This window comes from Mchenga conophoros, linkage group LG12, assembly GCF_057382185.1.
Source record: "Mchenga conophoros isolate Kocher_MC1m ecotype Shallow Benthic linkage group LG12, M_conophoros_male_GT1.1, whole genome shotgun sequence".
Lineage (NCBI taxonomy): Eukaryota > Metazoa > Chordata > Actinopteri > Cichliformes > Cichlidae > Mchenga > Mchenga conophoros.
The window spans coordinates 24,200,936-24,214,130 of NC_140537.1; the positions used below are offsets into that span (position 1 = coordinate 24,200,936).

Sequence of the window (13,195 nt, forward strand, 5' to 3'; positions counted from 1 at the left end):
CCTGGACAGTGGTTCTGACACTCACTATTCCCTGGCCTTCTTCTTTTCTCAGGCTGCTGGATTTGGTGTGAAACACTCCATGCATGGTGGTTCATCTGAATCTTTGATATAACGCAGCAACAATATAAAGGGAAAACAAACATAATGACTTAGTTGGTGGTAGAGTGGGTATAACTTTTCGCACTTTTACCAGAGGTGAAGAAAGACACAACCACAGACAGACAGGAACTAAGAGGGCAAAAAAAAAAAGTCATGGGAGAAACACCACAAGAATAAGTCAAAAAGTAGTTATAATACAGCACCGGCTTCTAATGGCAAATCTAGAATTAACTCACACACATGATCCGTGTCTACAAAAATCATTACACGAGGAGTGATTTAAACTGTTGGCTTTGATTTTGAAAAAAAAAAAAAAACTTCAAACAGGATGTAGCAGGGCATGGAAAAAGCCACAATTTTAGAGAAGCTTTACCATAAGTACTGGTCCCAAAAGGGAATTGATCAGAATTGGCAGAAAACTGTATATCCAACAGTAACTTCTGGCTTTAGAAAAATGGATAATCCCGTATTTCCCTCTGCACTGTGTCCTCTGCTTCTCTGATGTGTTTGTGTTTTCTTTTAAATACAAATCATCGCATGCAGTTTTGTGTGTATCATAGTGTGCTTGTGATACACAAAAAACAGTTTTTTCCCCCTGTTTTTTTCCCTACTGCCTCTATCTCCACAGGGAAAACAGACTAGTCTGATCTTTGAAGCCAAAAACAATATTTTATTGAACACATCAGGCAGATTTAATAATTTGGTCCAGAGGAAGAGAAAAAAAAAACACTGGGTGTTTATGATGCAATTTGATAGAAGTCTGGGTCAGAAGGAAATAGATGAAATCTTGTATACTGGGAGTTAAAGCAGTATATTATGTGCTGTTTATGATTATGTTGGGGTCCTAGGTAACTCAGAAGGTAATTAATTCAGTGCTCAGTTAAGTCAGATTTTGTAATGATATGGGATATCATGCTGAAGCAATCATATAAGCCTTGTGTTTGTCATTTTTCACATTATGCATCATGCACTTGGGGGTGAACTGCAGATTGTAAACTATACATTCTAGAGAAATTTGATCAAGGGTTTTTTGGCGATTAGCAGGAATATGGAATGGGAACCGTCAAAACATAAGACATAAAAGTTAGATGAGCCAAATGTGTAGCTGAAATGTGAATATGCCTGATTGGTGGTTTACAAGAAGGTTTTTTAATTGGGACATTCTGGTTGGTCACCCATAGATTAGTTAGTCGAAATCCTTATTTTGCTTAATTGACTCTTTTTAATTTCCAGAAATAGATTAGAGTGCAATATTCATGATGCTCAGTACTAACTGCACCCAGTGTACAAAAAAAGATGTTCAGTAAATGTTTGGAACAAAATGAAAAAAATAAAATTTTGTGGAAATAAAAAATAAACGTAGGAAAACTTAGGTGAAGCTGAACTTGTCGAACTCTTAAGCACCTCCATGTGTTGACAAAAATCAGGTAGATGAACAGGCTTTTCGTTTTTATGGTTGGTCTCCGTAAAGACAAAAAGCCTGTTTACTTTTAAGGTGAGACTAGAAGACTATTTTCTTGTTTTATTGCTCATTACACAAGTATTTAAGGGACACACTATTTTGTGAATTGTACTTTTCTTTCGGGTGAACTTTCAAGAAATTGAGCTGCGTTTAAGAAAGGAAACCTTTGTGTGGCCAATTACATTTTTACAGCTTTACATATATATATATATATTATGAAAGAAGTTTGTTCTCTTTTATGTTTGATGAAGTGTGTCACCATTACAACTGTGTATTCTGGCATTGCGTGTGAGTCCATCTGGGCTGGAAATAAGCTACCAAAGTGCTGGAACTACCGTAGTGCACCAGAGATAATGATCATTTTGTTCAAAACAATAACTTAACACACTGTTAAATAAAGGTGGTTAAAACACTGCAAGCTTACAGTTTATTTTGAATATTTAAAAGAATGTGAAAAAACACTGAAATCTAGCTCCATTCTGATGTGGCTCTGTTAAACAACCAGCCTTTTTGGATTTCAATGATATCAGTGATACTTACATTGCAGTGTTTGGATAAATCCAAGCATGTGATTGATGAATCGCTAAGTTTTTGTTCTTACTGAGGAATTAACCAGTCTTATGTTTCAGATTTCTGTGTAACTAACTGTTTGGTGTGTTTCTGTGTGTTTTTGTTTGTGTACATTACAGCTAGCCACATGGGACCCAGTTCATGGATTGAATGGCACTCTGACAGACAGAAAATTGGAAAACAACATGAGGGGAGTTGTGCTACGAGTTGTCACTGTTCTGGTGAGTTTAACTGGTCAGTTTGTTAATCTGTGCGTGTGTCTGTTCTTCGATTATGACAAGATTTCCAATTGTCCAAAGACAAAGAAGACCGATTTCAGTCTTTATACAACTTTTCTATTTTGTTCATCTTGAAGAATCAGGAGAGACTGTATTAATTTGGCATTTCAAACTTTTGCTCCTTTATAAATCTGTCCTTTTGTCTATTTTTGTGCCAATCATTCCACTTTATATATATGGGAATGGATCTAGGGGCAGCTTAAGAGCTTATGTGAGGGCATGAAAAAAAAACAGTTTATCAGACAGTGTTAGGAGTAAAGATGGGGATCATAAAAGCCGAAGAATACCTACCACGGTGAGCTCACTAATGGACCAAGCTATCATAATTTCATTAGCCTTCATTTTGACATTTGACAACTATGTGATGGAGTCTTGATGGTGGTGGGACTCTGGCTTTCCAGCTCTATCTGCCTCGCCCGCAGCATCGATTTGAGTATATCCCTTGAGTGCTTTAAAGATTCACAGCTATAAATTCTTCATATCCCCCCTTTGAAGTGAGAAACAGAGGGAAAAAAGCGATAATGCTAGACATCTTTGTGGCTATCCCTTTTTACTGATCTTTTCATACATTTTTTTCAGTCTTTGATTTTCATCATCCTTAAAGGCAAAAAGGATATGGGCTGTGAATATTGTCCCTCTTCTCATTTTTGGGAAGGAGTATCTCTAGTAATGTGAGAAGGTGTATTGTTTGCACACTTTTAAGTTTGTGTTGCTCTTCCTGTTCTGTAGCTCTGCCTGTGTAAAAATGTTTATGTTTTACCCAAAATGCCTCATCCCCCTTGTCGGCCTACTAGCAGAAAAGCCTAGAAAGGGTGTGAAATGTCCATGTGCATTCCCAGATCTTTCCATGTGTAAATTGTTGCGGTTATGACCCATAAGTGTGCAGGCACTTACGGATGGGAGGAAAAGCCATGTACAGTAGTTTAGTATTAAATGTACTGCATGGGTTTTGTTCAGTAAGACTGGAGAAGAGCTACTATATTAAATACTATATAGTATATTAAAGTCTGGCATATTTCAATCTGCATTTAACACTGATGCTCACTGGGGAAACACAAAGACATTAGACATTATTAGAAAACTTCAGACACTTGTACCTCCTGCTATCCATGCACAGAAGGATCTTGCAGGAACGGTGATGCTATTTGGTCAGTAGGATTTCATAACCTGCTCTACAGCACGTTAGTTTTGCAACATATGTTAGAAGTAAGAAGTGACCCAATTTCAGGGTACTGAAAACTCGGGTTAACAGTGAAGTTAGCTGGATAAGAATAAATCCTGCTTTATAATATAGAGTCAGGAGTAGAAAAACTTTTGGGCACAAGTGACACAATTAGTCAAAAACGATGTTTTAAAACTAAAAAATATAGTTTAAGCGCTTTAAGCAGTTATCAAAATGTGGTTTTCTTTATACTATATGTAAGACTATATAGTTAGCTGGCCTAACAATCTAAAATTACTGTCTTATATATGTTTCTAAATTAAATTGTTTAATATCAGCATGGCTTTCTTCTTTTCATCATATGTAGTGGTCTTGTCCTTTTTTATGCGAGGGTGCACATTTCTCTGATTTAAGTAGCAAGCTGTGGATTTAGCTACAGTAGCCCAAATATGCAGCCAAAGGCAAAATATGTCCCTTTTTAACTTGAGTTCATATTTTTGGAGATAATGAAGAGAGCTCACAATGTTCTCTCTGAATAAAAAGTAAAGTTTTACTTTGAGGGAAGATAAGACACACAGTAACCACAAGTGTAATTAATGCCACATTTGTTTTGCAAGGTGGCTAATGATATCGATCACTGAAGATTGATGAATTAGCAATCAAATTAAATGATGTTTACAATTTGACAGTTGTTCCTTTACTTTCATTTGATAGTCCATCTAACAATAAAATGTATTTTAAAGGGACCATCTGTAGGATTCAGTCTAATGATGAGGTTGGAGATTGCAACCAACTGCTTACCCATCTTTTTCCGAGTGCTTAGAAGAGCCTTAAGTGAATGCAAACTCAAAATGTAAAAGCCTGCTGATAGAGCCTGTTTGGTTTTTCTGTTCTTGGAGAATAAATATGGTCGACCATGGAGAATGTGACAGTGCTCTATCGATACAGATGATTGTCTATACACTAATGAAAACATAATTATTAAAATTCCTATATAAAAAAAGAGCTCTCTAAAGAAAAAAAACTTGTCCACTGTCTTGTACACTAAATATGAATTTAGTGTACATTTTTCTTTGCGTCTCAATTTGAATTGCTTTTCTGTTGTTCTGAACTTTATATCGTCTTTCTTTACCAAACTGAAACTGAGAGAAAAATCATTATCACACAATATAAAATCTAATCTACTGCAGGCGCTGTCTGGGCCTTTCAAAATAGATTTTACTTTTACGGTACACATAGATTTCTCAGAGTGTTTTGGAAATGATCACAGTGGCACAACTTACCACATGACTCTGTCAAAACTAGCATTCCCTAGAGGGAACTTCAAGTGGTATTGCTTAGTTTTTGTGGAGGGAGCAATTCCTGTTTCTGGTATTTTTTTTCCAAAAAGAATAAGAGGAACATTTCCAGTTACAGGAATTAGTCTTGAGGAAAGTTAGGGGAAATGATGGAAATGAGACATGGGAACAGTAACTTCAAGGGACGTGAGATTATATACTGCATGGTGACAAGTGGGAGTATTGTAGCTTGATGGATGTGGGAAGATGAGGTATTCTAGACATATGTTCAGGGAAAACTAGAATCTACAGACATTGCACCCTGGAAAGATGCAAAGTGTTATATGTCAGCTGGTAAGTGGCAAGAGAAACAAAGGGGCTGTAAGGAAAAAAGCAGAGAAAGAAAAGCAACTCGAGAAATACAGCCCAACAGTTTAAAATCAGACTAAACAGCGCAATGTTCAGATGGTTACATGACTCTTTGTTGACTTTTAGATAGTCTCATTATTTTGCAAGTGAAAAAAAATATCAGTTGCATACCCACAAGTGTATTAATTCTCTCAGAGCTAAGATAAGATGAGATAAGATAAGATAAAACACAGTCATGACTAAAAGAAAGTACACACTTTCACAAGTACACCTCATGATTCAATAGCTTTTTCTTCACATTATTGTGGAGGATTTCTGGTGGACACCTTCTTTAGATCCTTGAGGTTTGCAGGCATTCATTTATGCACAGCACTCTTGAGGTTGTGCCACAGCATTTCAATTGGGTTGAAGTGTAGACTTTGGGTGATTGCAATATTTTGATTTTTTTCCAACATGGCCTCATATTTGGTTCTAGAATACTTTGATTATGATCACTGTAGAAGAAGCCCAAATCTTCCCCCCTTCGCCTCTGTGCTTGACAGGTGTTATGAGCTGTTTGTGCTGATATGTCGTGTTTGGTTTTCACCAAATGCCCAAACATCTGCACTTTGGTCTCATCTGTGTAATGAACAATATTCCCGAAGTTTTGTGGTTTGAATGTATCTCTGTAAACCAAACCTGTGCTGCCATTGCAGCCCTTTCCAAACAAGCCATACTTATTCAGTATTTTTCTTTTTCTATGACCTTACGTTTGTAACACGTTAACTGCATTACTAGTAGCATCGCATAGTCCGACCTTAGGCTCCACTCCATATCTACTCATTGGAGGATTAGCATCTGTCTTGAAAGTTTTCCACTTGTGAATAATTCTTCTTACTATAGAATAATAGATGTGAAATTGTTTGGATCATATAACCTTTCCCAGATTGATGGGCAGCAAGAATTACTTCTCTAAAACTATTGCTGATGCCTTTCTTCTTTGCTATTTTGTTAACACAGATCTGCAAAACTTCTGCTTTATAGAGGTCCTCACACCTGTTGTTGGCCAATTAATCAAGTGCTTATAGTGAAATGGCTAACGTTAATATGCATGCCATTTGTGATAACTCTTTGATACTTTAATGTACTTTAATACATTAATGCTATGGAAAAAAAAGTTAAGCTTAAAAAACGTTAACTGCTGGTGTTATGTGTTTTCCACACCTACTCTGTCTTTCACACATAATGTAGTTTAAAAGTTATATAGTGTAATTAACTGTAGATCAGGAAATTTGTACTATTACTTTGCCTTGATTGTCCTGCAGAACAATGCCAACCAGCTTTTCTCCACCATGTCTATTTGTTTATAAAGGTTTACAGAACCCCCCAAATAAGGAAGCAATCAGTGTCAGTTGAGGGGAAAATCAGTATGTATGGCTGTTTTTATTAGTGGGTGTTCCCACCTGAATTGATGGATGCTTGTGGTAAGAGAGGGACTTGGTATGCATGTCCACTCACTGTCTAATAGTTTATTGAACTGCAGCTGCTAGCAAGGATTTGAAAATGCCAAGTTAATGTGTAGAATGCCCTGTGTGTATATGTTTCTGTTTGAATGTCTGTGCTTAATGTGCACCCAATATCCTGTCAATAACACAAACAGTCTCATAAAATAAGACACATTGGTCTGCAATGTTTCACTCATCAGTAAGGATTTATTAAACAAGAATTGTGTGGTAAACGGCTAGAAGGAAAACACATAATCCAAGGTGTAGGAAATGAAAATAAGTCTCATGTTGCTTTCTATTTTTTGTATAAGCAAAGTTTCCTTGAAAATTTAAAAAAAACCCTTGTTTTCCCTTGTGCTTTGTTCACTTAATTGCCTAAAATGACAACGCTTTTGGATGTCATTTAACCTCAACAGAGAGCCAAGTGCCAGAAATCAATATACAAGAGATTTAGGCTTCCCAATGGTATTTAAGAATGAACCGTTAAAAACAAAACTGCTGGAATTTAGGGTGCAGTTATTGATCTTCAACATTTTAATTCACTTTAAGTTGTCAGACAGGGTACCATTTCAGTAAATTAATAAATTGGTTCCATAAATGAATACAAGTATGCCGAGATGAGAACTTCAAATAATGGGGTTAATCATGATTTTCACTTGTTACAGTCAACATACACTCACTCAAAAGGTGCTTCAGCATATAATTTAAATAATGAACATATGCTGAAAGATGTCTGCTTGCTTTCATACTTTGATTTCTTCTAGAATAACACATATGATTATTTTCACATTTGCAGCATTAATATCTCTAGTAGGTAGTAGAAAATAAACCCCAGAGAAGAGCCTACCTGTAACATATAGTTTTACCTTTTCAGGCATTGCTTGTATCATTATCTTTAAATGTAAAATGTAGATTCTCTCAGATATGCTTGCAGCCATCAAAATGATCTTTTGTGCTGCTAACATGGTTATTAGGGTAATGGGGGACTTGATGCTTGAATGAATGGTGCATTGATTGGCTGCTTGACTGACTTACTGACACGCTGACTGTTCGTTGCCTTCTAGGAGGAGCCGTTTGTAATGGTGTCAGAGAATGTTCTTGGGAAACCAAAGAAGTACCAGGGCTTTTCCATCGATGTCCTGGATGCTCTGTCAAACTACCTGGGCTTTAAGTATGAGATCTATGTTGCTCCAGACCACAAATATGGCAGCTTGCAGCCTGATGGTCAATGGAATGGACTGATGGGCGAATTAGTCTTCAAGGTAAGAAGATCACTTGCATACACAAATGCACATGAGCAAACAAATACATATACAAATACATGTTCCCTGTTTATGCACACGCTTATACTATATCACTGCAGAAGGAGGAGAAGCTTGCATGTAGACACGAATCAATTGCTGAACAGAACAGCCTCTCTTAGGTTTAGTTCACACTCGGATGGGTTCCATCATCACCCACTTGGTAACCATTGGATTTATGTCTTTAAACTTCTTTAATTTGGAATGAGACATTTAGACACTCATTCATAAAGAATTGTACTATGTAAGCTGAAGTGGATTTGGGAGGCGCAGAGATTAAATATTGTGTGATTTTGCATACTAGAGAAACACAACAACTTTATAATAATTTGACTAGCTTCAAGTATCTTCAAGTGTTATAATTGCTGGCAGACACTTGAACTGCTTCAGTGGAAAGTGGAAAAGTGGAGATGATATAGTGACACTATAAATGTGGGTTCACCAAAGATGGAGAGGCCTCTAGATTGAGGGTAGTAAATTGGCATATTTGAAAAATAACTACTTTGACCATGACTTAGCCCTACTGACATAGACTTCAGTTGACATACTTCAAAATTTACCAGTTTCATTGCTGTTTAATATTCTGTTATATCTCAAAGTGCCCTTATTATATGTGTGAGAGCAGTTTTTTTAGTTTTGTTCCTTGCAGCATATCCTAGAGAAACATAAATGGAGACCTGGCAGCTTATCTTGCGCTAGTTGTAAATGCTTGAGTTTGATAACTATTTGTCACATCATACATATATTTCATATCATACTCACACCGTCTTTTGCTGATTAAACAAAGTCACACAATAAAACCAAGCTGAACTTTTACATGCAGGAAGTCTAGAGTAGTCACATATGAATTTCTGTTTTTAATATCACTGAAATGTGATGATACTAATAATCATAAATATTTCAAATCTGAAAAACTCCTAGCACATGCAAGATTGCTGTTGCTTTGCTTGGAGTCCATCTTAAAAGACAAGGCAACACAGGAAAGTGTTTCTTGTGAACCTTGTGAAAATAACTCATGATTTGACAGGCACTTTCTGTTCCTCTGTGGCTTTGATTGTTTAAAATATTCATTGACTGTTGTTATGTGGAAGCCAATAATAAACCCTGAGCTTACCTTAGTTTCTTGCAATCAAGTCATTCTTTTATGCTTAAAATAATTTATGTTTTGCTAAAACTTTTTTTTATTACTATTTTTTTCCTATTAAATATGAGGTCTGAGCAAAGGTAGGACTAAATAAATATTTTAGGTTTTAAACTCAACATTTAAGGTGAGTTTACCTGTTTTTTCCTGTTTATTCTTTCGTGACTGCACTCACAAGTAGGGATGGGTATTGATAAGATTTTCACGATTCCGATTCCATTTTCGATTCTGTTTAACGATTCGATTCTTTATCGATTCTCTTATCGATTCTTTTTAAAAAAGGAGAACACTAAGTTTGATTAGCTTAGAACTTTGTTTTATATCTTCTCTTTGAACAAGATAGAAATTTAGGAGTAACATGGCCTTACAAACCCAACAGTGAGATCTTAAGAGATCCAGCCTACGGCTCTTCAATGGGGTGTCACAGGGTCCCGAGGAAAAAAAATTGTAAATGTAAAATAATAAAATAAATATTCTTCTGTAGCAATAACAAAGCATAACATAAATTATTCAGTAGCAATTACACAAGAATATCCAGTAATGACCCTGCCTACAATTAAACACATTCACTTACCTAAAATTGGGGGCATCTGCTGTGGCAAATGGGTTCAAGCCAGTGTTTCCAACTTAGAGACTTTGTCGCTATATTTAGCGAGTTTTCAGACCCCTTAGTGACTAAAAAGTCGCTAAAAAAAGGACGTGAAAGCGCGTATCGATTTTACTCTCAACAAGCAGTGGGTGCTGTAACGCAGTTAGTTCTTCTTTTACTGTTTTACTCTTATGCTGTTTTGTGGATCACAAGGTTTAAAACTACTTATAAACACACACACAAAGTAACTCCACCAGAGCGCCTATTTCAGGTCACTTTTGCCGGTCCAAGCCCAGGTAAAGGAGCAGGGTTGGAATTGTGACATTTAAAAAAACAATAATTGCTAAAATAAATTTAATTTGTAGTTCTAAATAAACTCTAAATGCATTTAGGACGTTTTTTACGCACTTTATGTCTCTTCCACGATGTTATTTCTCTCTCCAACAACATAGGTTACAATTAGATTAGCATGACCAATTATGCAAATTAGGCGATGACGTCATTTAGCGACTTCTAGCAACTTTTAGGACAACCAATAGCGATTTTCCTTACTGAGGAGTTGGCAACACTGGTTCAAGCCTTTTACCACAAACTTAGTCACTGCTCGGTGACATTCGTCTATCCTGGCCTGAAAGGAGACGCTACCGGTAGACTGCAGCGAGAACTGCCAGCATCTGAGCCAGCCAGACTCTGTCTGTCCGTCTCATCATGGTCACCTAAATGCACAGTAATAGCAGGTTTTGTAATAAGGCAGATTGCGCTAACATAATATGCACTGTTAGTTGATTATTTACCTGCCGCATTAACGGGAGAGGACGTGCAAACGTTACCGCTGCTGCTGGGTTGAGATTCACGAGTCCGGAGCAGAATTAAAAACATGACATTCATTTAAGGTTATCACGTGTTTTGTGAGCAAATGCTTTTGCATATTCGTAGTGTTTCCTCCCTTAAATTAAGTATCTACTTTGCAAGTATTGCAAGTTGCCCTGTTGTCATCCGTTCTCGTAAACCTTTGAGCGTTTGAGCCGCTTACGCGCCGTGTTTCCTGTCAGGTAAATGACGCTCCGCAACGCGGTGACGTCATTCGGGGCGACTGGAATCGATAAGGGAATCGTTTGCAAAAATGGCAAACAATTCCAAGGAATTGAAACAGTGGGAACTGATTCTCAACAAGAACCGGTTTTCGATACCCATCCCTACTCACAAGTGAACAATTCTTTTGAACTTCACACACTAAGGTGGAAAAGGGGAGGAAAGAGTGGAGTTAGGTCCAAAAATATGTGGTTATTAATGCAGTTTTTGTAATTTTGCCTCTGTCCACCACCGTATTAGATTTTAAACAAAGCAACCAAGATGTGATTTAATTGGGAGCTTTTATCTATAAATCGAGGGGTTTGACAAAGTTAGACGTTTGGGAATTACAACCATTTTGTTCTTTCATTATTCCATGACAATGAGCTGATAAAAGATCAGTTGTTGCAAAGTGTGGAAGTTGCATTTGGCAGCTGTTCACTGGAACTCTCAGCAAGAGGTCCAAAGAGATATTGAAGCAAGGCAAGGTGTCCATCATTAGAGTATAAAAACAAAATAAGACAACTTCGAGTAGCCAAATCGACAATCTCTGGTACATTCTTAAAAGGAAGGCACTTACAACACCAAAAGGCCTGGAAGATCATTTATGACAACTGAAGTGAATGAATACAGAAGTCTTTCTCTGGTCATGAAAAACCACCTTCACACCGTCTTTCTAATTCATGAACACTCTTGAGGAGGTAGGCGTATCATTGCCAAAGACTACAATCAAGAGATCCCTTCATGAATGAAAATACAAGAAGGTGTAAACCACTGGTTACGCTCAAGAAGAGAAAGGGTAGATTAAACTTTGCCACAAAACATCTAAAAAAGACCTGCACAGCTCTGTAAAAAAATTCTGTGGGTCCATGAAACCAATATTAACTTAAAGCACACTGATGGAAGACAAAGCTGTGGAAACGAGATAAACAGCTCAGGATTCAAAGCTTACCACATGTATATATAGCAGCCAATGAAACAAGAGGGGTTTTTTATGTGACTGCAGAGAGGAGTAGCAGGATGAATTGTAGTGTACAAGGCTGTAGTCTCTGCTCAGATTCAGCCAAATGATGCAAAACTGATCAAACAGCACTTCACAGTGCAAATAGATAATGACCCAAAGCACATTGCAAAAGCAGCCCATGAGCCTCTCGAGGCAAAGCAATGAGATATTCTTCAATAGCCAAGGTCAGTTACCTGATTTCGACTAACAAAGCTTGCTTTTCAGTTTTGCTGCACTTTGATCGCATCTTGAACTGTTTGATTTTAAAAAACGTGGTTTAGAGGTGTGCATCTTACCAGATCCTTTCAAATCAATAGTACAGTGTTTTTCTGCCATGATCATCTCTTAATGGCAGGAAAAACTTTTTTTTCAATTTCCAGCCCAAACACGCACCATTTTTATACAGTTAGATCTAATTTAATTTTAACAACCTTTTTATGACTACGTGAAAGTGTTTGTGCAAGTTCATATTTATATCTGCATCTGCACAATACCTGCTGATGTCCTTTGATGAAATCATATTAACCTGATGCACATTTTGTTCACCCTAGGTCAAGTATATATTTTTCTTTGATTGTTGTCTTTTGTTTTCTTCAGTTGAGCAGTGTTTTCTCAGAAATTTCCGATTCCATCACTTCATTATTTTCCTTCGGCTGTGTGTCAGGCTTGAGTGATTTTGTAAGACTTGGCTCTCCTTTCCTTGACCTTGAATACTTGCAGTTTGTATTTAACATTTCTAGGCCCCTCTCCCCCAGTGGCTCACAAAATTACCGAGAAATGCTTCAAGCACAATGCATATTTATGTGTACACAGATGAGCACAAGTTGCAAATAAACTGAACATGCAAATAATTCTGTTTTCCCCATCAGTCAGCTACAAGGTTTATCTCTCCAAAACCAAATTATACCAGATAATTATTACCCAGAGTGCTTCCTGTAAGTTTTCATATTGACTGACCACATGTGTCAGCATGGCAATTCATCTCATCCTATACACACACACACACTGTTGTATGCATATCACTGTTGTCCCAACCCACAGCCATCTTACAAGAATTCTGAAATTTTCGCCTTACGCAGTGTAAGTGACAATTTCTCCACATTTAAGCATTTTTGTTTTTTCACTGAGCTGTAAAATTTGGATGGAGGGTGGGAATTAAGTTTTTTGTTTGCTTTTGTGTGTGTATGTAAATGTGGATGTGGTCTGTGTCTATATAAGTACATAATCTGTGTGTACGGTACCTGTAGGGCTCAGCGTTTGCCTACAAATTCACCTAACTTGCTAGAGTCAGTTGTTTATGGCAACAAAGAAAATCTCATTATCGAACAAGTTCATAATATGTGCCCTCTCTCACTGTAGTATAGATTTCAAACACCAGCATGCGCTCAC

At 37.1% G+C, this 13,195-nt stretch overlaps 1 protein-coding gene across 4 annotated transcripts in view; it reads left to right on the top strand.

Moving 5' to 3' along the window:
- grid2 (glutamate receptor, ionotropic, delta 2) overlaps positions 1-13,195 on the top strand; it is a 548,235-nt gene that overhangs the window by 435,286 nt on the left and 99,754 nt on the right. For all 4 annotated transcript variants that reach the window (XR_014894671.1, XR_014894670.1, XM_085294681.1 and 1 more), the window contains exons 9-10: positions 2,251-2,352; positions 7,766-7,963. Coding sequence is in view for 2 of the 4 variants with exons in the window: in XM_085294681.1 (XP_085150807.1) it covers positions 2,251-2,352; positions 7,766-7,963 (300 nt within the window). In the remaining 2 variants the exon portion in view is untranslated. The remainder of the gene's footprint in view (positions 1-2,250; positions 2,353-7,765; positions 7,964-13,195) is intronic.